The sequence below is a fragment of the Calidris pugnax genome, unplaced genomic scaffold (genome assembly GCF_001431845.1).
Source record: "Calidris pugnax isolate Ruff unplaced genomic scaffold, ASM143184v1 scaffold102, whole genome shotgun sequence".
Classification (NCBI taxonomy): domain Eukaryota; kingdom Metazoa; phylum Chordata; class Aves; order Charadriiformes; family Scolopacidae; genus Calidris; species Calidris pugnax.
The window spans coordinates 3,374,750-3,399,353 of NW_015090846.1; the positions used below are offsets into that span (position 1 = coordinate 3,374,750).

At 48.2% G+C, this 24,604-nt stretch overlaps 1 protein-coding gene across 1 annotated transcript in view; it reads left to right on the forward strand.

The window, feature by feature from the left end:
* The window catches only part of COL5A1 (collagen, type V, alpha 1), a 116,986-nt gene that overhangs the window by 89,250 nt on the left and 3,132 nt on the right, over positions 1 to 24,604 (forward strand). Inside the window, exons 37-64 of the mRNA XM_014942927.1 lie at positions 1,633 to 1,686; positions 3,313 to 3,420; positions 3,621 to 3,710; positions 3,803 to 3,856; positions 4,495 to 4,602; positions 6,399 to 6,506; positions 7,107 to 7,160; positions 7,763 to 7,816; positions 7,960 to 8,067; positions 8,163 to 8,216; positions 8,302 to 8,409; positions 8,544 to 8,597; positions 8,982 to 9,089; positions 10,179 to 10,232; positions 10,595 to 10,648; positions 11,116 to 11,169; positions 11,601 to 11,654; positions 12,389 to 12,496; positions 12,945 to 12,998; positions 13,088 to 13,141; positions 13,840 to 13,947; positions 14,434 to 14,487; positions 15,166 to 15,201; positions 16,007 to 16,060; positions 16,409 to 16,667; positions 17,081 to 17,193; positions 19,478 to 19,546; positions 23,327 to 23,560. Coding sequence (XP_014798413.1) covers positions 1,633 to 1,686; positions 3,313 to 3,420; positions 3,621 to 3,710; positions 3,803 to 3,856; positions 4,495 to 4,602; positions 6,399 to 6,506; positions 7,107 to 7,160; positions 7,763 to 7,816; positions 7,960 to 8,067; positions 8,163 to 8,216; positions 8,302 to 8,409; positions 8,544 to 8,597; positions 8,982 to 9,089; positions 10,179 to 10,232; positions 10,595 to 10,648; positions 11,116 to 11,169; positions 11,601 to 11,654; positions 12,389 to 12,496; positions 12,945 to 12,998; positions 13,088 to 13,141; positions 13,840 to 13,947; positions 14,434 to 14,487; positions 15,166 to 15,201; positions 16,007 to 16,060; positions 16,409 to 16,667; positions 17,081 to 17,193; positions 19,478 to 19,546; positions 23,327 to 23,560 — 2,421 coding nt within the window. The remainder of the gene's footprint in view (positions 1 to 1,632; positions 1,687 to 3,312; positions 3,421 to 3,620; positions 3,711 to 3,802; positions 3,857 to 4,494; positions 4,603 to 6,398; positions 6,507 to 7,106; positions 7,161 to 7,762; positions 7,817 to 7,959; positions 8,068 to 8,162; positions 8,217 to 8,301; positions 8,410 to 8,543; positions 8,598 to 8,981; positions 9,090 to 10,178; positions 10,233 to 10,594; positions 10,649 to 11,115; positions 11,170 to 11,600; positions 11,655 to 12,388; positions 12,497 to 12,944; positions 12,999 to 13,087; positions 13,142 to 13,839; positions 13,948 to 14,433; positions 14,488 to 15,165; positions 15,202 to 16,006; positions 16,061 to 16,408; positions 16,668 to 17,080; positions 17,194 to 19,477; positions 19,547 to 23,326; positions 23,561 to 24,604) is intronic.

The window sequence follows — 24,604 nt, forward strand, 5'->3', positions numbered from 1 at the left end:
TCCAGGACACCTACACTCAAATTAGAGGGAGCAGTAAAAATTTTTCCTGCATCTGCTGTTACCAACTTTTGAGACCTTGAATAAAGCATCCAAGTCTGCATGAATATGAATGGAGAAAGGGCTTTCAATTATTTGGGGTCTGAAAGTATTCCCTAATGGCTTTCTGAACTCATTGCAGCAGTAGCTTGCCTATAACTGGCAAATGCTTCCAGAAAACCAAAAATCTGTTAATCTATGCCATCAACAAGGGAAAATCCTTTTCCCTTGCATCTTTTTGGGTGCACGCAGACCTGCAGACCCAGGTAACAGAAGTCCCTTTTTTGTCCCCCTTTCTTTACACAGTGCCAAAAAACAAGGAGAGAAACATAAAACCAAATTAAATATTATTTCCACATCAGTAGCTCACTCTATACCTTCACGCAAGAAAACCTAGACTCGAAATCTGTGTGTCAAATAGCTCCCTTTATTTTACTTTTCTTTTAGGAGCAAATAGGCACACTGAAGGATAGTGGAACATCTGACCATATTAAATTTAAAAAGATTGGATCTAAAAAAGAAGAAAAACGCTAAAAACTCAGTGCCCAAGGCTCAGACAGGATAAAAGGAAACCCCTTTTCTTCAGATTAATAAGAAAAGTCCTGCATGGAACTGGCTGAAATATTTTTCCACGATAAGAGTTTAAATTGTACATTCGTTTCACAAAGCTGTTTTGCCATTTCCCCATTAATGGCAGGATATTTTCTGTGGTCTGCAGACAGCTAGAATAGCACTGAGTGGCTTTTTTAGCATGACACATTACCGTTGGCTTGGGATTTATCTGATCCTCTTTTGTGGCAATGAGAAAATAGCCTGTATGCCCTAAATGACATTTCTCAAGCTTGTCAGCGTGCTATAGTAAGAATGATAATTAATGTGCTTCTTAAAGAGTGGCTTAGGAGAGCTAAACAATTGCAGTGGTGATAGTTCGTTATTGTCACTCTTCAAAATGTCATTATAAGTAGCTGTCACGGAGACTCCGCTCCTCATCCGCGTTTGGAGAGAAACACATTTGTGATTTCTTTCAACAGACATTGATGAAGGAAATAAAGCTTCTCTCGGCCCCCGGGGCTGGGGGGATTGTGGGCTTTGGTGGGGCTGGAGGTTGGTGCTGCTGCTGGTGCCAAAAGTGGGAGATGGTCACCCAACCTTTCAGCTCCTGGGAGCAAAGGCTAAAACAGAGATAAGCCTAAACCAGAACAAGGAGCAGGAGAAGGGACATGGTTATTAAGAACTGCACAGCATGGAGAAACTCACACATTCTGTCTTTTTAATAGCCGTTTCCTTTATAGGACTTATGAGTGTAGCAAGTTTTTTTATATATATGGCCAGTCCTTCAGCCAAACAATAGTAGCTCCATCAAAAGAGCAGAGCTGAGCTTTGAGAATCCCTTTTTCTTCCTCTGTTTCATCCCTGTATAAAATACATATTTTCCACTTTCTGTTTGATTTCTTCTTTCTTTTGTCTCTGGGTGTCCACCCGTTCCTGGTCAGTAGTTTCACCAGAGGAGGAGCAGTCGGGTGGCAGCCTGTGACCCTGGCTGGAGCACTCCTTGGCAGAAGTGTCATCTCTCTCTCTTTTCCATTTCTCTAACAGGGTTTCCAAGGCAAGACCGGCCCTCCGGGACCCCCGGGTGTCGTAGGCCCTCAGGTAAGAAACAAATGGTCGTGTTTGCACCAGCCCTCTGTGCTCATCTACACTGGTTCACCTAGAGCTGCTGAGACCACAGGTTATAGAGCAGAGAGCATCCTCTTCCAGGGAAGGCAAAGTCATGTCAAAGCAAGCTGGATGGCTTTGAAACTCCTGGCAAGGGTGTGGAATCATGGAATGGTTTGGGTTGGAAGAGACCTTAAAGATCATCTCGTTTCAACCCACCTGCCGTGGACATGGACTCCTTCCACTACACCAGGTTGCTCAAAGCCCCATCCAACCTGGCCAGGAAACACCCCAGTAGGTCCCAACCCACCTTGTCGAGGTGTTAGGATGGATTTAGACAAGTGCCTGAAGGCTGCTGTAAATAAGGTGGCTCCTGTGAACTTAACGGAGCTACCTCGGTGTGAAATTGGTGTAGGGTGAGAGAAACCAGCTACACACAACCCAACCGAAAGGCCTTCAGCCACAGAGAGTTAAAAGTGGTCTCAAAGGGCTGTTAAACGTGATCTCAAAGGGCTGTGCAGCTGCTGGGACATTCAGGGCAGCGTAAGCGTGAGGCAAGAGTGCTCATACGTGTTGTTGTGAAGAAATGCATCCCTCTTTAATATGAAGTGCTGCTAGATCCTGTCAGAGTGGGGCTATTTTTCTTCTAGTGGCAATGAACTCTGTGCAACCTGCAAACAGTAAATACACGAGCAGAACTCGTACCCCTGGAGCACAGGCTCGGGGATCCGTTTTGGAGGCAGAGCCCTAGAGTGAGTGGGACTGGCTTTGGGTTGAGTCTTCTTTCCTGAACTGCCGGGGAGGTTGCTCTTTAATTAGGAAGTAATTAATACGTCCTCTTTAATGATAGCATAAAGTCCCTGACTTTTAATGATAGCGTAAATTCCCTGATTAGGGGCAATTCCCTGACCGTGTCTGTCTTCTCAAGTGCAAATTAGGTTCTATGGCACTTTTATTTGGCTCTGCTGGGCGCAGTTAGCGTGATCGGTGGTTGCTGAGCGATGGCAGTGTTATCTTTCCACTTACACTAAGTGGCACCCTGCGGCGTGACGTGAATTACAACCACGGTCCCAGCGGAGACCGGCGTGCAGGGACGTGATAGTCTTGTGCGTGTGGCTTTTGTCCTCCTCCAAAACGGGCCACTTGGGAACCTCCTGCGTTGGGCCTTCGCTCCTCACCATTAGTGCCCGCGTACGGCGCAGAGGCAGGCAGTAATTGCCATGTACTGCCAACCTAATCCATTATTTATGCCCCGTATAAGGAAGAATCAGCATGATTGTAGGGTACTTAGGAAGTCTTCAATTTTTCTTTTCTTAAAAAAACTAAGTATAATAATTGTAGCGATGATATCTCACTTATGGGAATGCTTTCATTCCAGAGGTTCCCAGTGCCTGCAATCTGTAAAGTGCAATGTTGCCCACTTCCAAAACAAGGTCCCTCTAGAGGCCCAAGGGAGGTATCTCTGCAGGGATTCCTGGTGGCACCACAGGGGACAGTTAAGGGAAGGAGCATCTTCCATCCCATTGCAACCTAAAGGAATAAACCGATAGCCTGCATCTCCTCCTTCAGTGTTTGCTCTGCTGATACCCACCACCTTCTCCTTGATCTCTGTTTCTTCAGGGTCCGACTGGTGAGACTGGGCCAATGGGTGAGCGGGGACATCCAGGCCCTCCAGGTCCCCCAGGTGAACAAGGTCTTCCTGGCCTCACTGGAAAAGAAGGGACCAAGGTAGGGACCAACAGCCTACTGAATTCCACCCTCCTTGCAAGCCTGGACACCTGCCTCTCTCCCAGAGATGGAGGAGAGGGATGATTCAGAAGAGACATGATGTTTCACAGTGTCTCATCACGACTCAAGCCCAGAGGAGGGAGGAGCTGGGTCTCTATGGAGCTTGCAGATCCTCAACTGTTTTCTCGCTGTCATTGCAGGGGGACCCTGGTCCCGCTGGCCTCCCAGGGAAGGACGGTCCCCCCGGCTTGCGAGGCTTCCTCGGAGAGAGAGGTCTCCCTGGCCCCATTGTGAGTAGAGGCTGCCCTGTTCTTCCCACGGGCAGGATGCCCAAGCGGTGCAGCACCCACCTCCCAAAATGACTTTGTTTTCCTCCCTCCAGGGTGCTCCAGGGCTGAAAGGCAACGAAGGTCCCCCAGGCCCCCCAGGTCCAGCAGTGAGTATCCTTGCCCCTACAGGCACCACCTAACACATTTACAAGCTTGGCAAGGCCAAACGGAGGGTTAGTCACAGCTCAGTGCTTTATCCCTTATTTCCTCTGCGCTAACGAACGACTTGCTGGATATTGCTTTATTTTACAAGACACGCGTGTAATAGCTCAGTCATTTCGTGGTGTCAGCTGTGAACATACGTGACAAGCTGAGAGAACTGGAATGACTCAGGACACTGAGAAGTTCGTTTCTAAGGCACCTGCTTTCCCTGTGGAAATTGTCCCCCCACTTGAGATTCATGCTCAATGCAATTCTCCTAGAAGAAATGATTCATCATCCATCCCTCCCTGCTGCATCGGCCATGATGTGGCTCATGCTCTTGTTCCAAGCTGATAAGGTGCCCCCAGGAACTGAGCTCCCAGCACCATCCAGAGGAGAACCCAGCCCTTCCAGGGATTTCAATTAAAAAAAAAGATCTGCAGAACTTCTTAGGCTGATGGTAGCATCACATGGCAGTCACCCCATCAAATGCACTCCCTTACTGACGATGCATTTGCAGCATTCTACTGCTGAATTTCTTTTTTCTGTATATACATGGAGCTTGATACTTCAGTTAACGCTTCCTTCTTTCTTCTCCAAACAGGGGTCTCCAGGAGAGCGTGGTCCCGCAGGGTCAGCTGGCCCCATAGGCTTGCCAGGGCGACCTGGCCCCCAGGGACCTCCAGGACCTGCAGGTGAAAAGGGAGCCCCAGTAAGTACCAGAGTAAAGATTAACAGCTGTGAGTCAAATAGAAATGTGTACAGTAGGAAGCTGAGCATGGAGACATTCTCTTGGGGTAGGTGTATAAAAAACACAGAGGAAGGAATTCAATTAGAAAGGAATTTTCTCATCTTGGGTGCATTATTCTCTTGGGGTAGGTGTATAAAAAATGATTTTTTTAAAAAAAAACCAAAAACACAGAGGAAGGAGTTCATTTAGAAAGGAATTTTCTCATCTTGGGTGCATCAAACTGCTGAACGTTACCTGCTCAGCTTCCTGGTTTGTGACACCCATGCTATCAAAAATGGATGTGATCCCAGGGACCAAAATGTCTTCAGGCAATGAGGAGGGATGAGGACTGAACAGGTGAAATGACAGCCTGTGACCTCCTAGTGACAAACAGCCAAAGGACAGCCTTCTGGGCAGAGAAGAGAGACAAACCCCCTCGCTGCTTACAAGGATGCGACGGCGGCGGTGATTTCCACGGAGCCCAAATAAATCCTTCCCCTCTCTCTGCCCGGGTCGAGGAGCAGCACGTGCTTCCCAGGATGCTGGGAAGGGTTCCCAGCAGCATCCCTGTTCCCAGGCATCCAGCCTGGTGCCCGTGGAAGGAGCTGCTCTCGACAGGAGCTTGGCTGAGTCCTGCCATATGGTCCCTCTCCTGAGCCTTCCCCAGCCAGCCCGCGCACGCTCGCGCGTCTCTTGCTCCCCAGGCAGGCGCCTGAAACGTCACGTGCGGGAAGGAGAGAGTGGGCTGGGATGAGTGTTTCTGTCCCCAAAGAGCCCCAGCAGCAACCGTGACAGTCCCGAGGAGGAAGGCTGAGCCTCTTGATTCTCACGCCCAAATGGTTCTACGGAGACTTTGAGGTTGTCTGCCTCAAACTTCAGCTCAGCTTCAGACCCAGCAAAATGAGGAAATGCTGGCATCAGTGATTTCAGACTATATGAGGACACTTAGGGTGTTATCAAAAATGTTTATCAGCCACTGTATTCCACATTTGCTGGCTTATTAGCTAGTCCAGAGGCAAAAATTTCCTGGTGAATCAGCTTTATGAACATCTGTCCTGCCAAGTACCTATATGATGTAGCAGTGGGTAGATGAATAGGCAATTTGTGTGGCATCTAATTATTCAGAAGAGAGCACCCAGGATTCACGTGCAATTAAATTATATACAAGGAAACGGAAAAATATTCACTGTTCAGTTCCTGTAAACAAACAAATTTGATTGAAGGCTCCAGGTCTGAGGAATAGGAGTAGGTGTTTAAGCCTGCAGCCAGCAGAGATTGCTTTATTCGCTTCAGGTGTTTTCCTTTGTCCAGGAGCTCAGGAGGGATCTTGGGGCCTCTTGAGAAACCCCTATCAGTTGGGGATCAGCCAGGGAGGGAGCAGGCACTGAGTGCAGGGGCAGCCAGCACCAGAATCAGTAAAAACTGGCTTGGGGGAATAAAAATTAGTTGAGGTCTTGTTTGTCATCCAGAGAGAGATGGCAGAGGGTTCAGATTAAATCTGATTATATTGCTATAGCAGTGAAATTGCAGCTGTGATCTGGGTATTCGCCGTTTAGATTCGTTTGTTCTTTCTTTATCTCCCGAGATAGAAATTTTGTCTTGTTTCAGACAGTGAGCACAGAAAGCCTGATGAAATATCAGCTGGAAACCAGTTCTGCTATACATGCCCATAGAGTCAGGGGTTATTAGCAGCTGAATAAAACGTTAATGGGATGTAATGGGTTGGTTGGAGGGTGGAGGAGAGCTCTGTGTGACCTGCCTGCTTGTTCTGCTTCCAGGGCGAGAAGGGTCCTCAAGGACCAGCTGGCAGGGATGGCATCCAGGGCCCGGTGGGACTGCCGGGTCCAGCAGGTCCTGTGGGCCCCCCCGGAGAGGATGGAGACAAGGTGGGAGCAGCTCCCGGCTGCGCAGGGTCACTCTGGGAAGGAACTGGGCAACGTGCCCCATTGCCACCACGCTGCTTCCCCTGCCGTTGGGTCAGATGTGGTGCTGGTGGTAACACAAGGATGTTTTATGGCACTTGAAATCCCATGAGATCAGCAGCATCCAACTGGGGGAGCAGCAGGCTGACTGGGGGGCTGTGCTCTGCCAACCACACTGCTTGCTGGGATCCAGTGGGCATCCCCCTCCCATGGGGGCCTGGCCTTTCCAAATTAATTACCTTTCCCCACTCTCTCATTAAGCCCCTCTGGAGTGGAGGATTCTTAGAAAACATTAGCTGAGACAAATCACTCCTTGCTGCTGACAAGGTCTGCAAAATGATGCTTCTTGCATCGCATGGCAGCTGAGGAAAGTTTTAGGATATAAAGGGGTTTGGTTACACCTGGAGTGGCCAAATCTCTGGCCTTTTACAGAACATTCTGGGGTATTTCTGTGGGAATCAGCATCTATGGGATGAGGGTGCAGACCTACGGGACTATTGCTTGCGTGTTGAGATATGGAAGTGGTCACCAAGTGAACTAACTGTCCCCCTTTGTACCCGGCAGGGTGAGATCGGGGAGCCTGGCCAGAAGGGCAGCAAGGGTGACAAAGGGGAGCAGGTGAGTGGAGTGGATGTCGTCGTAGCTAATTATGTCGTCTGACTCCCTGGAAACAGGAAAAAACAGTATAATTTTAATTTCTTTCTATCATTGCGTTATCTTCCTTTGCTTCATCAAATACCCACACAATGTAAAAAAGAGCAAGTGCCTGAAGCATGAGCCTCCAGCTCCCAGGAACACACTGAGATGTTTCCATGTCACCCATGTACTGTGTAAATATCTGCGAAACATGAACAGCCTTTGCCATTAAAGTTGGGTGTTTGGCTGTAGCTCCTTTTCTAGTTGCTGGCAGCACACTGGAGCACCCTTTATGTGGTGCTCAGAGTCTGAGGAAGATAAATTACACATAAGTATCTAGACAGAACCGAGTGGTATGATACTACTTTGCTGGAGCAAAAATGCCCATAGAGATGTCTGCTCTGCCATTGGCACCAGGGCTGAGGGATGCTGGTGTGTCCAGGGAGACTTGACCCTGTCCTCCCTCTCTGTTTTGGGAATTAATGCACATTTAATGGAGGTTGGGTTGGAAGGCATTGCCTTTTCCAGGTGGGTTTTTCACTCTCTGCTCCTAATGGTGACATTGCACTTCTGCTTCATGACAGGGTCCACCAGGTCCTACCGGGCCACAGGGTCCAATCGGTCAGCCTGGCCCAGCTGTGAGTATTGTCCCCTGTTTGCAGAAATCCCCTTTCTTACCATAAAATCTCCTGTGAAGCACTGCAGGGATGAGCAGTCTCCTCCTGGCACTGCTGATGCCCAGCACATGAGTTGGGCATTGCCACTGGTTCTGTCCTTGTAGGGTGCCGATGGAGAGCCAGGTCCCAGAGGACAGCAAGGCCTCTTTGGTCAGAAAGGTGATGAAGGACCCCGAGGTTTCCCTGGTCCCCCTGGCCCTGTGGGCTTGCAGGTAATTTGCAGCATCAAGGAAGGGCTTAGGGTAATGAGAGCTGGGGCTCCACCTGAGATGTTCACAGCTAAAACTCATCCCCTCCACCTCCACAGGGCTTGCCTGGACCACCTGGTGAGAAGGGAGAAACAGGCGATGTTGGGCAAATGGTAAGATGCTTTCATACTTCTGTTTTCGTCACTGACAGACATTGCTCCAAGAAACACGTCTTAAATTTGTCTCCCTTTCTTTCAGGGCCCGCCAGGCCCACCTGGACCCAGAGGTCCATCTGGACCACCAGGAGCAGATGGTCCCCAGGGTCCTCCCGGGGGAATAGGAAATCCCGGTGCAGTAGGAGAGAAGGTAAAGCATCCGGACAAACCTGACTGAAACCCACAGGACTTTGCTACAACGCTTGTGCAGGGGCTTTGCTATGTCAGCAGAAACCTCGGCACTCTGCAGAAATGTAGGTGCTCATCCTCTTTTCCCCTCTACAGGGTGAACCTGGTGAATCTGGTGAGCCTGGTCTTCCTGGCGAGGTTGGCCTCCCGGTAAGTACGCTACGGGGTGGCTGTTGCTCTGATGGAGATCTTTTCTTCAGTGGTGTCCCCCGAGGAACTGGTCAAAGGGGTGACAGAGAGAGATGGACGTGGCTGGGGCTGCAGGGACTGAACCAGCCATGTCCTTGGTTTGGGTATTGGGTGACACATTGCCATGTTACTGGGTATTTATAGTATAACAGTTAGTCACAAAATATGGGCTACCCACGACTGAACAACATGAACACCACTTAATCTTTGTGGGAAGGGACTGCTAAATCATGTCCTCATGTTTGGAGATACAAATAGAGCTTCTTTCTCAGAATTGATTAAAGGAAAATTAGAGATTGGTAAGTTGTTTTCCTGGATAATGGAAAGATCCTTTTTCTTTTGCAGGGTCCTAAAGGTGAAAGAGGTGAAAAGGGTGAAGCAGGTCCCTCTGGTGCTGCTGGTCCACCTGGCCCCAAAGGTCCACCAGGCGATGATGGTCCCAAAGGCAGCCCGGTGAGTATCCCCTCCTGTCCAAGCAGTGCTTCCTTGTCTTGCCCAGCAGAGAGTTCTGCATGAAAAGATGTTTTCCAGAGATTTTTGTGGCAATTTGAAACAGTTTACCAGCCAGAGAATTGCTCCTCTAATGATATGCGATATTAGTCCCCTTCCTTTAGGGTGCTAATAAGGAAAAGACCCAGTTGTACCATATCTTCCAGCAATACTTGAAATATTAGTCCTTTTTGCAGGCTATCAGAAAACTCACCCCTATGGAGAGAGCCAGCAGTAGGTTTACTTTGCAATTGAGCTTATGCCTTGCCAAGGTCCTCTGCACCAGGGCGAAGCCTCCTCCGAAATAGGGGAGATTTATGTGAATGTGGGAGTCGTACCCCCGGGGTCAGATCCCTGCTGATGCTAATTGCTGTGGTTCTATTGAAGCCAACAGAGCTATACTGATTTATACCAGATGACAATGGTACAGTATTTATCTTGCCGGCTTCTTTGATGCTTGCTGGCTGAAGAAATTTATTATGCGATAAGCAAAGATGGCATGAAGCAGCAGAGGAGGCAGGGGAGTTAGTCATCTCTCTGAACAGATGGGTCTGGGGATATCACATTATTGGTTGAAGTCTATTGTCTGAACACTGGTCCCGGAATCATTTGAAGTGCACAATAGACATTGTACGGAGAAAAATGTGAAGTGTTTTAGTCATTAAATGCTTTGAGAGGGTCTTTGTGTGAAAAATGTTACACATCCTGTAGTAAGCAAAAGCAAAGTCTTCTAATCTGCCCGTTCCCCAAAGGTGTGAGGATTTCGCTGTCACTTGTCCGATGTATTTAGGAACAAGTAGATGAAAGTCCCACCATTGACACTGGAGCTTTGCGTAGTCTGGATGCAGAGCTGAACTGGTGGCTGTGATGGGATGAAATGACTGAGGATGCAAAGATGGGATGTGATCTGGGATTGTGCCTGAGGGTAGGGAGTTGGGGTTTGGTCCATAGGGTGACTCCCCATATTGTCACTGGGTTAGCAGGAACTAGCGCTCTGAAATTCTACAAATGCAATATCTCTGACCTGGGCATCTCCTCCTCCTCTCTTTGCAGGGTCCAGTTGGTTTCCCTGGTGACCCTGGTCCTCCTGGAGAACCTGGTCCAGCTGTAAGTGTTTATCTTGCTCAAGGGCAGTTCAGTGCCTTCACTTGGTTTTGTGAAATACGACTGCATGCTCTTCATTCACCAGCAGCTCCTCTGGTGTGGACTCTTCCTCTACTTGGGAAAGAGTAGGAAGTCCCACCATAACACTGTTTGTCTGAGCTTTGGGGCAGTAGTTGGACAAAATCTGCTATCCACAATATTTGATGAAATGTTTGCTGTTGCCAGTGTTCTCAACAGGAGATGGGAAGGGATGGAGCCTGGTGACATTGAAGACCAGCTGAACCCCACCTGCTGCTGCTAACGCTCTGCTCAACCTTATTCATACCCTAAATACACCTGCTTGTTTCTTTCTTCTTCTTTTTTAGGGTCAAGATGGTCCCCCTGGTGACAAAGGTGATGATGGTGAACCTGGACAAACTGTGAGTAACCGGACAGATGAGATCTGTTCCCCATCAGTGCCCATAATTTCTGTCCAAGGACAAAAGAACTGTCCAAGGACCTTTAACGCAGAAGGACATACAACATCTAGCTCCCACCAGCTCCTGTTTTCACTGGTCCTCTGATGGCTGTCCCTCCTGTCCGTGTCAGCCTGGCTGCTGCCATCCACCCAGGCTGCTCAGCAAAACATCCTGAATGCAAAACTTAACTTATGGAAAAACAAAAAATCGAAGTCTTTCATTTTAACTTTGCCTTATGGTGTTGCATGGTGGGAAGGGATAAAACAAGATACCACCTGCACCCCCGAGGAGGTGTCGGGAGTTGTACCAGCCACCCACACCCTGGCTTAGCACAAACTCTGCCTCTCCACTCGAGTTTTACACGTTTGCTCCTCCTTCCTGCATCTCGAGGAGCAATTATGACTTGTTCTCCTCCCCTCTCCATCTAGGGTTCCCCTGGTCCCACGGGAGAGCCAGGCCCCTCCGGACCTCCAGGAAAAAGGGTAAGCTGATTGTTTAGGAGTATTTTTCCAAATGTATTTATATTGACTTTTTGAAACTAATGCTATTACTAGGCTTACAGTAAATGCAACGCAGTAGCCGTAAAATAAGTAATAATAATAATAAAAAAATTGATGCGCCATCCACAGCCATTGGAAATTGATGGGAAGTTTTCAACCGAATCCCATGGATTTTTTGGAGTTTTTGACACCCAAGAGAAAATATAAATATGAGGTGCTCCTGCTCTTCCCGCCTTGCTGGCAGAGCTCAGGGATTCATTTAGCAAGAAGCTAATTTAAAAAGCTTTTCAGAGATATTCATCTCCATTTTGTCTCCTTCCCTGGGGCTGTAGCATCGTTTTGTTAATTCCAATAGACCATTTCAGATCAGCGTGATCTAATTGTGTTTTCCATTTATTTTGTGCTTTCTCTAGGGCCCTCCTGGTCCAGCTGGTCCTGAAGGAAGGCAAGGAGAGAAGGGAGCCAAGGTAAGAGCTGAATGGGATGTCACTTCTACCATGTCATTTATACGCCAAAAGGCTCACCCTCTGACAATCTTGGTGTTTGAAAGACAGTGAGTTGATTTTTGTGTATATTATAACAAATTAGCCTGAATTTGGGGCCATTGGCCTCAAATCTAAGCTTATGTTTCATCTTTTAACAAGCCCAGTGGAGATAATTAGAGCTTGGTAAGGTCATGGGAATGTTTTTCTTGCTTTGAAATGACAAAGTGCCATATTTGGCAATTTAATGTGTTGTAAAAACTATGGTGCGCGCAGCCCTATGTCCTTTCCCAGGGCAAACACAGCATTATTGGACTATGACTGTTTTTGTAGGGGTGGTGGGGAAATGTAGAGTGGGATCAGAAATTGTAGGTCTGGTTGTTGCAGCAGCCGCAGGATCGCTGGTGGCAGAGGATGTCCTCTGCTAGCTCATCTCCCAGGCCCAAACCCAGGAAAGCTTCCTGCTCTGGAAAGCTGACAGCCAAAGAGCGGTTCCTGCTGGAAATCAGCAGAAACAGGCAAGGCTGAAAAGTGAAGGAGCTTGGAGACTTGTCCTCAGGGCGTAAGGGGCAGGGAGCAGTAGGAAAATCAACAAACAGAAAGTTTTACATGTTTTTCATGGAATTGCATTCACTCCGTGACATCCTGGCAGCAGCCACTTGTGAGAAGGTCGTTTGATGCCCCAATGCGAATTAAAATGTGTTGCCTCTTGCATCTAGGGTGAAGCTGGTTTGGAAGGACCTCCTGGGAAGACTGGCCCAATTGGTCCCCAAGGTGCTCCAGGGAAGCCTGGTCCCGATGGCCTTCGAGGGATTCCTGGTCCAGTTGTGAGTATTCCAAAACTTAGCAAAATCTGAGAAAGCTTCTGGGCAGGGTTGTTCCTGATGCTTTATCGTAACCCATCTGCCTTGAAAGATGTCTTTTTCCCAGTGTGGTGTTCTGTCTGTGCTTACACACCTGACAGCAGATAAAACATCTTTAGTGGAAATAACATAACGGTGAATATCACCTCACATCGTGTTTTATTTGAGTCTTGGTTCTGCTCATCCACTCTCTGGGGTAACATTTCCATGAGCTGCAAAGTCCCTTTTCTAGTAGAGATCTGAGCATAAAAGGAACATAAATCCTTTTGCTTTTACCCATCTGTGGGAAGCCAGGACAAATCTTCCCTGGCACAGGGACCAAATGAGGATGGGTGAATAATCTGAATAATCCCAGCTGGAAGCACTGCTGTTGTGAATGTAATGGATTTGAGGGAATTGCACTGTTTTACAGGGTGAACAAGGTCTCCCAGGATCCCCTGGCCCAGATGGTCCTCCAGGCCCTATGGTATGTCCAGACCATCAAATTCCATGAGTTTTTGAAATGGGTGGATGTATTTTACATTAATTCATTCTCTCTTTCTCTGTCTCCTAAAGGGCCCACCAGGTTTGCCTGGTCTTAAAGGAGACTCTGGTCCTAAAGGAGAGAAGGTGAGAATGACACACGCGAACTCATAGCATGATCTGATGCCCGTGGTCAGGGTGTGGGGGAAAAATTGTCATTGTAGAGGGGTCCTGCAGCTGGCAGGAGAAGGCTGAGGAGTGCCACTAGCCCCGTGTGCTCTCCCTCATACTCGGGAAACATTGGACATATCTTTAGAGGAGAGATGGAGAGTTGTGGGTGCACCCCAAGGGATGAACCAGGTTGTGCCACCACCTGTCTGGATCCAAGACTGGGTTTCCCATCCCCGTGTCACCAGCACTGATGACGACGAGGGACACGGAGGAGCTGAATTCCCCTCTGTCAGCCCTTGCAGTCCACAGCAGCTCTAACTGTGGGGGCTGCCTGAACACAGATGCTTTAGCAGAGGGCATAGTGGGGTGCAGACACCAGGCTTGCTTTGGGACATCGTTCTCAGCCTTGTAGAAATTCGTGCAATATATGTTAGCACATGGAATGAGCAGGTGCTCCAGTGCAGCAGTTCTTTTTCTGTATTTGTAGCATTTTCTGTTGAAAAAGCTAGTGCTTTCCTCTGTCCTGCCACTTCCAGGTGTCAGGAATAGCTACAAACTGCCCTCACCTTGCGTAGATATTTGGGTTTGTGTTTAGAAATGTCTTTGCTGGGTACCTTTGGCGTTCAGTTACCTCCGGCGAGAGATCATAATTAACATCTGCTGTTTTCCCCTAGGGTCATCCAGGTTTAATTGGTCTTATTGGACCACCAGGAGAGCAGGGAGAAAAGGGTGACAGAGGTCTCCCAGGCCCCCAGGGCTCAGCAGGACCTAAAGGAGAGCAGGTAAATATTCCTAAGAACTTAATTAATTGTGCTTTTGAGCTGTGTCATTTGCTGACTTTGAGCAGGTATGGCATAGAGGGATGGCCAACCTCGGCAGGGGACTCTTCCTAAATTCTGAGGGATATTTTCTGTGTTAATGTAGTTTATTCTACATGTGAAATATAGAGATGCTCCAAAATGATCCATTTTAGTGGAAAGCAGATTCTCAAGGGTCATATGAAAAGAATTGAATAGACTCGGAGGGATGGTGGCATTAAATATGTATCTAGAGGACTCATTTTTTAGAACTGTGTGCCTAAATGAGATACGGGGTTCCCCAGTCATGCTCTTGTCTGGATCATGCACAAGCTTAAAAACCAGTTAAAACTCCAGATTTGTATGGAGTCCTCCAAAACTGAGCGGTCATCTGTGAGCAGATGATAGTTGTGTACTTATAAACCAGCACCTGTGCATGTAAATCAATGTTGTTCTGCTTTTATTTTTCAGGGTATCACAGGTCCTTCTGGACCAATTGGACCTCCAGGGCCACCAGGATTACCGGTATGTGATAACTAATTATCTTTTAATTCCTTGGCAGCTACACAGCCCTTCTGGGTTCACCTTGGCTCTCCCAGATATCCAGTCCTTCTGGCCTGACCTTGTACCAGGATGTTGATGGGAATGGGGGTTGCCCAGCTGAGCCCAATATAAACACTGGAATGAATCACAGGAGCACTGGGGGTTGACACATGAGCTGAGAGATGGGCACAGGGGATACGGTGTGACAGAGGCAGGGAAATCAGCCCACCCTGGTTCTTTCTCCCTTTTCTTTTGGATTATCTGCAATCATGTGGTAATTTCTTGCACTTTTTGCTATTTGCATTATTTTTCCCCGGGTGCCTGCACCCTTGGGTGACCAGCACTGGCTGTTGCTGGGTGTCCTCAGCCCGGAGCCAGGACCAGCCCTGGGTTGCAGTAATCACCCAGCAGCTTTCCCAGTCCCCATCCAGGCAGGATTGTGGAGCCACTGACACAGATTGGTCTGACACAAATGCTTTTTGTGTGTTGGCAAATAAAAGCACACCAAACTCAAGTGGATGTGAAAAATGGAAACAGAAAGGAAGTGAATTAAAAGAAAAAAAAGCACCTTGTATAACACCACTCTGCCTCTCTCTAAGGAGAGACTGACTTCTCTGCGAGGAAACGTACTGACTCCTTTCTCTCTTTTTCTCTATACAGGGTCCACCTGGTCCCAAAGGTGCTAAAGGATCATCAGTGAGTATAGATATTGTTAAATGAAAAGGCTGAGGAGCTCTTATTAAGTGTGTAACCTGCTGCGACTTCTCCACATCAGTGGCATTAGAGGCAATTAGCCAAAGATGACTCTGGCAAATGCAGCCTTTTCAGGCTGTCAAAGCCCAGAAATTATAATTGGGAAAGGTTTTTTGTTACACACACTGTACTCCATTGAACATCAGTGCAGCAAAGATCATAAGGAGGAATGCAGTGCATAGTCCTTAGGAGAAAACCTAGTGCTGTAAAGCGGAGGGTATTAAAAATAGACTGTGAAGAAGCGGGAGGTGGGAAGCTGAAAAGCGAAGAACTCAGTGAGAAATGCGACACTGAAGCAAGTTTCATGTTACAGATCTCCTATGCAGGCAGCTAAAAATTCCTCTTGGGCAACTTCCTAAAGTCTTTTTTTCCATGCAGAATTCAACGTTTTATTAATTCTAAGGTTTTGTTTGATTTATAAAGCTGTTGGTTTGATTTGGAGAGTTAACGTTTTCACGCAGTGGAAGATCCTTCCTTTTCTGTAGGAAGCCTCAGCACAATTTGAGTGTCTAATCCCAAGTGTTTGACCCATCTTTTCTTTTGTCCACGCATCAAAAAATAACCAAAATAAAAATTTTCTTGGTGGGGTGCAAGGAAACTCCTCTTGTGTGCCTGAAAGGACAAGAAGAAAGTTTTTACCACAAGAGACTGTTAAAGGAAATAATATTTGGGATGTGATATAAGTGACAACTGCTTTTTCCTGAGTGACTCAAATGTTCTTCTCTTTTTTTTTTTTTCCCCCACCCAGGGTCCAACAGGTCCAAAGGGTGAATCGGGTCTTCCTGGGCCCCCAGGGCCTCCTGTAAGTAGAACCCGTTATGTGAAGTGTGAAATGAGGTTCAGATTTAATGGGTGTTGCAATGTTAGGAAGTAGAAGATGTGCGGACCAAGATTTGGCATATTGGGAGTCCTGGCAATGGATTGGTGTCTCTTAGGGATGCTGGGGAAGAAGTTACTAATGGGAAGGTGACAAGAAAAGATGGACCCACTGTTCAAACCTGGTGGCCAGGGTTTTTATCAGTGTTTTACATCTCTAGCGTGTATCTTGTGCTGCTGCTTCTCAGTGCTGGTGGCTGCTTTGGCCATCTCTTGTGCCCTTTCCCCACTGCCAATGCAATGAGAAGTTGTGTCGTCTTTCTCCACAAATCAGGGTCCTCCTGGAGAAGTCATCCAGCCGCTGCCCATCCAGGCTTCCAAGAGGACCAGGCGAAATATTGATGCCAGCCAACTGGTGGACGATGGCAACGCCGACAACTACATGGACTATGCAGATGGCATGGAGGAAATTTTCGGGTCGCTGAATTCCTTGAAACTGGAAATTGAGCAAATGAAGCATCCATTGGGCACTCAACACAACCCAGCACGTACCTGCAAGGATCTGCAGCTCTGCCACCCCGACTTCCCAGACGGTGTGTCCTGGGACAAGAGGGGGGTCAGGGAAACCACTGAGGGTTTCCCAGCTCCACACAGGGAATGTAAGGGAGGGAGGAAGAGAAGGAATTTGGGGAGTCCCTGGGCTGGTGCCCCATGAGGAACATGGCTGGCAAGGAAGGAGTTCTCTACTGAGAATAGTTGGGCTAGATGATGGTTGTAGGTCCCTTCCAAATGAAATATTTATATATGATGAAAAATAGCTGTTGCTGTAAGATACCACATTATTGTTTGGAATCAGAACATAACCAGTTTTCCAAAAAAATACATATAGACAGTAGCCTATGACAGAGAGGAAACATCCCTGGTGAGATGGTTGCTGAAGTGCCCATCGTCCTTCCTTCACAGTGCTGATTCTTTTCTTCCCTTCTCTTCCCTCTCGCACATCCAGGTGAATACTGGGTTGATCCTAACCAAGGATGTTCCAGGGACTCTTTCAAAGTTTACTGTAATTTCACAGCTGGTGGAGAGACTTGCATCTTCCCCGATAAGAAATCTGAAGGAGTAAGTCCACACAACCTTTTTTTTTTTCTTCCCCCTCTATATCACGGTGATAAGAGCTTGTTTCCTAATCTGAATATTCATAGCCAGTCAATTTCGGGAGAATTGAACAATAGCGAGGAAGGATTAAAGATCCAGAACGTTACTTTGTTACACAACGTTGGCTTCTAAAATAACAAGGAATGTGTTTACAAGGAGAATTTCTTTGAGTAAGTCAGATTTAAACTGTGATTTGGGACAAGTCTTTGATGATTTCCCAGGCATAAAAAAAGCTAAAACCTTAATTTATTTATTTTTTTTACTTTGCTTTATGAAGGCAGAAGCGTGTGTTGGTGCAGGAACCGCAGCTCCCCCTGAGCTTCATTTAACTCATTCCTTGCCTCCCCTCCTGCAGCCGGGCTGTGGCCCCGCTGGCTGTGGGCATAAGCACTGCTGCCTCCTCTACCCTTCCTCTGTCTTCAGGCAGATAAATATTTATCTCCTGATGTTTGTTGTTTTGTTTTTTTTTCCTGGTGTTTCTTGTGGGTATTTAGTTTCCTAAACGATTGCAGCTCGCCTCAGTGCTCCTCCTGGCACCGAGGCACAAGGTTGATTAAGTTATTTGTGTAACGATGTGTGTAGCTCAACCATACTCATCCTTTTTGTCCCGGATCCATGTGCTCTGTTTTCTGGAGCTGCTCTCCCTGATGCCTGGGGACCAGCTCTTGCACTGGCCAAGCAGAAACTCCATCATAGCAGCCTGGGGGAGCTCTCTTGGTGGCACAGTTGTGCCCCAGCTGGGTTAAGATGCAGACAAAGCTGTTCACTCCAGTGGAAGCCATTTGCTTGCTGAATTTCATCCGCCAAAAATATGTGCCGGCACAGGACAAATAACATGCAGCATAAATCTTCCTCGAGTTTTCGTTAGGGCTGTTTAAATAGGAGATGGATTTCTTCTCCTTTGCATTAACTTGCCCCAGCTTTCCTCAAAACGTTGACAGCTCAAACAGCCCATGATCTTACAGCTGCTCCAACTCCTGTCACCCCGACTCTGCGAGTGGCTCTTTGGCCCCGTCTCGTCCGCTGTGGAGCTGCTCTTCTGACCACGGGCTGTGATGCTCCTCAAATGCAAATGGTGCTACACTTGTGCAGTACTGTCATAAATAAGAAAAAAGCTTCAGCCTGCTCTTTCTCCAAGTAGAGGAATGAAAACAGCTACCAGACCGGCATTAAGTCTTGGCTGAGTGGTTTTATTATAAGCCACAGCAGAGTTTAAGCCATATCTCCTCTCAGACCCAGCAGAACCACACTGACTCGCTTTATGGTTCACGTACTGGGAAGGAAAGGACAATCCCAAGACACCTGTGTATTGCTTGGCCGTTGTTTTTTGGGGAGATTTATGGCAGAAGTGAGGGAGCTGGCGGGAGGGTGAGGGAGCAGACGGCGGCCACGCTCCTTCCTCAGGCTCTGACTCCAAAAAAAGAGATGGAGTTGCTTCGGTGGGGCTGCCATAAAGGATGCTCTGACAGCTCATCGCTTGTCAAGGTCACCCCCTGCATCCCTCCAGGTAGTTGGAGCTCCATCGTGTGTGATGCTCCAGCACTGACTGTGGAGGATGCGCTGCCTGTGCTACACCTTGTTGCTGCACAGATGCAGGAGACAGGCAGAGGCTTTTCCTTAACCACACTCTGCTTTTCCCAACCCCACAGCATCTGGATTTGACGTTAAGAGTGACACCAGCCTTCCCTGCTATCACCACTCCTTTTCTACCCCAGCCCTCCCATGAAGATCAATGGATCTCTTACCGCTGATATTTCCTTCCCTCCCCCCCTCCCCAATCTGTCCTTTTATCTCTCGTGCCGATAGACTGCACTGCTGGTTTTGCATCCAAAGGATCTAGGAGACAGAGATCATTAGCCCCGAGCAAAGGAGGCTGATGCCAAGGCAGAGCTGGGCACCCTGGGGCAGCACCACGATGTCCTGTTCTGCTTGAGAGGCTGCTGGCACCTCAGGGCTCTGCTGACTGCTCTTGTTAGTGGTGTATAAAGATTAAGAAAACATTTTAAAGGAAGTTGGACAGTTTCAATAAGACATGCAGACTCTGCTTGTGGAACTGAATGTAACTTTTTTTTTATTTCTTTTTCTTTTTTCTTTCTCTCTTTCCTCCTTGCCGTCCACAAACTAGGCTAGAATTACTTCTTGGCCAAAGGAAAACCCAGGCTCCTGGTTCAGTGAATTCAAGCGCGGTAAACTGGTAAGATGCATCTTGGTGCTTTCTGTTTTCTTTAACCCGTGTCATATTTTACAGAGTAAAATGGCTCGTTGGCCCAAAGAAAAGCCTTCCACATGGTATAGTCAATACAAGCGGGGGTCTTTGGTAAGTGGCTAACCCTGGCCCTCTAGTCTGAATCAGAGCTCATCATCTGCTTTGGTATGGCCAGACCTGCTGCACTCTGCATGCTGGACTAATCCCCATCGCAAGTCGCAGTGACAATATTTAAGGTGGAATACTGAAAAAAAGAAACAAAACCCAACGGGGGACACGTTTTTCCAGCCTGCTTGTCTGGAAACCTAGGTGATGAGCTTTCCCCCGCGTTAGGAGGGGACACGCTGATGTGCTGGGGGACCCTGCAGAGCTGGAGCTGTTGCAGGTCTGTCTCCACAGAGCACTGCAGTGGCTGCATCTCACAGGAGCCCTCTAAGCAGTTCCCATTATGGGCAAACTGGGTGTCCCCGTGCTGCCATCCCCCAGCATAGCCTTATCCCAAGAGCCGAGCCCCACACCGTGATGCTTCAGCCTGGAGCTGGGCACGTGGTTATCTATCTCATCCTCTGCTCGCTGGTACCCAGGCTGAGGGGGTGAATCTGCATATCTCCAGGCTGGTTTTCCCCAACAGAAGATTCTCATCTCCCACGCTGGAGATGAGCCACACTGGGGGCTCCCACACCACCCCCGGAGCTTGGGAGGTGAGAATTCATTGGTTTAAAGGAAGATTTCAAACCATGCACATTGGCCAAGCCTGGCGGCCTGGAGCTTGACTTAGTCACAATTAAGGATTTTTTCAAAGGAGAAAAAGTGTTGTAAGGTCAAACCACGTTTGATGTCAGCAAGTAAGCAAGACAGAGAAGAAGCTCTAGTGTTTTGTCCCTTACCAGGACATTCAGTTGTGGATAGATCGCTCCCACAGAGCCTGAGCTTTGGTCAGGGGCATCAGAGCATCCTTGTCAGAGCAGCAACAGATTAGTGTAAACCAGGTCTCCTGAAGCAACAGGAAGCTCCCAAGTGTGTATCAATTCTTGTCGGATTAGTGGGATGCAGATAATCAGGAGAATTAGGGAAGAAGGAAATATTCAGTGGATAAAACCGCCCTGCCCCTGAGAGCAGAAGATGCTCTGACAGACCCCTCTGAGCTGCCTCCCCAGGGCAGTGGTTTCTTGCAGTGCCCCAAACTTCCACCTTAAAAGGCAAACAACAAAGAAAATCACCGCGTTGTTTTCCTAAGCCACATTTCACCGCCACTAAACACATTTGCTCTGATTCTGCCCACAAGAAGGATATGGCTTCTGCAGCTTTTCTGCATCATCGAATAAGGCCTCAAAGCCAAGGCTTCAGCCTTGTAGATCCTTGGAGGGCAACTACTCATAGCTTAATTACAGAGCACTTCATCAGTTAATATTATGAGTACCTCCACTTTTCCATCTTCTCTGATCTTTTTTTTTTTCTCTGGTCTGTTTACATTAGAGGCTGAATTGCCAACCTAGAGCTTAGGGCCCATTTTTTAAAATAGGAATTTCAGTGCTACTTGGAGCCCTTTTTTCCATCTTTCTGTGTTGCTATTTTCTTGCTTTTTTACCTGTCCTGCATTTTCTGTTTGGAAAAAAACCACCAGCACGTAGAAGACCTGCCCAAACAAACCGCGAAACTGTGAAACACACAAGCCATAAAAGTAAAGATTGATTTTTATTTTTTTAAAAAAATACCTCTCATTTTGCCCTAGTCAGTATTTGGAACTATGAGGCTGGTAAATTGGGGAGCCGTTTGCCTGGCCTGGATCCCAGCTCATCTGGAATTTGTGGGTGGGTGGGGGGGATGAATGACTTTGAGTTCCCCTCTGTGTGCAGCGTTGTTCCTCCGACTCCCTGGAGAAGGTCCCTGGTGTCTCCCCACGCAGCCCGAGTGTGGTCTCCTGAGGGGCTGAGCCCACGGGGACCCCCAGAGCCAAGGGGAAGGTTTCCAGGTGGCTGCTCAGCGCTGCTGATGGGGGAAACTCCACAGGAATCCCAGTGCTTGTCCAAGGTGTGCAGCCATGAGGATGCTTGCCTTTTTTCTGGGGATATCTAAGGCAAGAAGGACGTAGTAAATATGAAATGCAAAGAAACCACCTTGTTTTGATGCTTCTGCACTGTCATTAACCAATGACACGGAGTACTTGGACTAGATTTCTTACCATTTCTTATGATGCAGCCAAACTGCATTTAGAGGGATAAAAGGGTTTTGCAGATGTTTTCTTCTGGCCTCTGCTTTCCTTCTGCGTGTGTTACAATTCCCAGTGGCTCTAACAAGGCCTGCCACCCATCCTGTCCTGTTATCCTTCGTAGCCATATGGCAGCTGCCACAGGGAAATACTGTCACACAGGAAACAGGAAAGGATTGATTTATTTTTTTCTTTTTGCAAAATGGTGTTCCCTCGAGCAAGCCTTATGCACACAGCCAGTTCCCAGTGGCTCCAGTTGCAAAGCTGGGACAGGTCTTCATGCAATCTGCAGAGGGAGAGCAGCAGCCGAGACAACCCCGTAACAAGCAGCCAGGCTCTCAAACCAAGCACTGATTTGAAACGAGAATAAATAAGAGAAGTGGCTCCTGCAGATCAGCAGGGCCACGTGTCGTTGAGTGTGTGCCAAGGAGTCGGCACTTCGTGTCCCTTTCCTTCCACGTCCTGGTGGTTTTCTGGTAGCTCTCCTCCTGGCATGCATGGCTCTCTCATGGTCAGTCATATTTAACTCTCAGGAGGACAGTGCGACGGTATCCTGACAACCGGTTGGTATATTTATTTATTTTCATTACCTTTTTACTCATGATTTTGTTGTCTGGTTATGAATCTCTTCTACTGTTTGCAGCTCACACCACAACGTGATGTTTCACGGTACCTCGAAGGACACTGCGCTGTTTGCGTTGCCTGTGTTTTTCTCCTGGTCCTTGCTAAAGAAACCCACTGTCTCTAGATGACAGGACCCAAGAGCAGCTCTGGTAGCTTGGCCATGGCTGGAGATGCCATCTGAAGTACAGTTAGTTTATACATGCAAACTGGCTGTGTCCATCAGCGTTTGCTTCCTTGGTGGGGTACGAGAGAAAGTCCCACAAAGTCCTGAATCCCCGAGGTGCTGGAAGTGGGATTCAATAAATTGTGTTTTGCATAAAAATATCTCCAGACACCGTCCTTCTCCAAAGGAGAAAAGGAGCCTTATGTGCAGAATGGAGCAAATCCCTGTGCTGGTGCAGCTCTGTGGTTCATGGCATGCCCTCAAGGGCAGCAGATGCATTTTCCCTTCAGCTGAGCGTGGCCTCGCAGACGAGGGCAGCACGGAGTCCTTATCGGCAGGAACAGGATTGCTGCAGATTAAGTGCAAAGATTGCTTAAAAGCCAGTGCGTTGGTGCCCAGGAAAAATGAATGGGAAATACCCTAGTGTGTGCAGAACAAAATACTCAGAGCAGTCAGAACATCATGTAAATAGGACAGAAAAATAAAGCCCCAAACCCTTATATAAATCTGCTTTCTCTCCTTTTCAAAAGCTGGAGAAGTGTGCTCAGTATTGGCTTAAACTTGAGGCTCGTAGCCCCAGATGTGCTTAGCACAGCACCTTTTTGGAACCAGGGCTGAAATCCCCTTTCCTTTCTCCTCCTGCCCTGCATTTAGCTGTATTTTTTTAGCTCAACCAGCAAGAGAAATAAACTACCCTCAGTAGCCATGTCCTGGCTGCAGGAGGACTAGAGCAGCCCTGTGGCAGGAGCGGTGTCTGCGCCCCAAAGGGGTGGTGAGACCGAGCCCCATGCCCAGGGTGATAAAGATGGATGGGACTGGTGGTCCTCAGAGCCCCCCCAGACACGTCGCATTGCCCCTTAACTGCCCAGTGTTTCCCCTTCTCCTCTTCCCATAGCTCTCCTACGTGGATTCGGATGGCAACCCCATCGGAGTGGTGCAGATGACTTTCCTCCGGCTCCTGAGCGCCTCGGCCCACCAGAACATCACCTACAACTGCTACCAGTCCGTTGCCTGGCACGATGCCACCAGCGACAGCTACGACAAGGCCATCCGCTTCCTGGGCTCCAATGACGAGGAGATGTCCTACGACAACAACCCCTACATCCGAGCCCTCCTGGACGGCTGCGCGGTACGTGGTCTTGGCCAGTCCCTGCAGAAGGGGTTGGTCCTGGAGATGTAGAGTTGACTGTCCCCCTCCTCTGGTTGCCCAGCACCTTCTGCCTCTGAGCAAAGCACTTCCAAATTCCCTGTGCTCGCTGATGTAGTTCTCCTGAGGATTGTCCCCAGCATGGGAGACGTTGAGCTTTCTATTCCTTATGCTGGGAATACACGATGCTGCTCAGAAGAATCTGAGCAGAAGGTGAGGGGAAGCTGCAGCGCCCTTAGAAAACAGATTAATTTGCTTTATTGCTGGCTGTGCATAAAGGAAAAGACCTGCCTGAAACCACCCATTGCTTTTAAATGTCCCCCCTTGCTTTGCCTTTACTCTGTTTTCTCACACAGGGAGAGGCAAGTGATGGCACCCAGTTGTGTATGAGTTTTGCAGGCTTTGATGATAATTTTTTTAAGTGATTTCAGGAAATTTTGGAGGAAAAGCATTAAGGGTTTGGTATTAGGTTGGTTGGGGGAAAAGGGTGTTGCATCATGCTGATGTGTGCAGCCCCAGGAGGGTCTGGGCTGTGCTGGGTGCGAGGAGGTGCCCAGCTCTGGTCCAGCATCCCCTGAGCTGCTGGAGGAGCCCCAGCACGGGGCTTTGGTTTGCTCTGTGCCTGCAAAGCCCCTGCTCCTCCTGGGATCCTCCTGTTCCCCTGGGAAAGGACAAATCAAAGAAATCAAAGCAAGGCCTGACTCCATAGCAAGATGAGGTGATGCTGTGGAAAGGTGAAGGTTCGCATCCCTACTCCCATTTCAAATGCAACTCGTAGCATCTTTCTCTCCATCCCTGCTCCCCAGGACTATTTTACCCAGAGAAGAGGCAGGCATTACGCTGCATCCTCCCTCTCCCCACACTGCTCTTTGCCTTTGCTGTGGCCACCAGCGACAGCCAGAGTTTCCAAAGGGCCCAGCATCCTCCCGTTACTTCTGCCACCTTCTTTTGGGTGCCTGATTTGGGACTGAGCTCTGAAAAATCTGCCCTCGGGAGCTAAAAAATTTGGCAAAGCGGGTGCTGCTT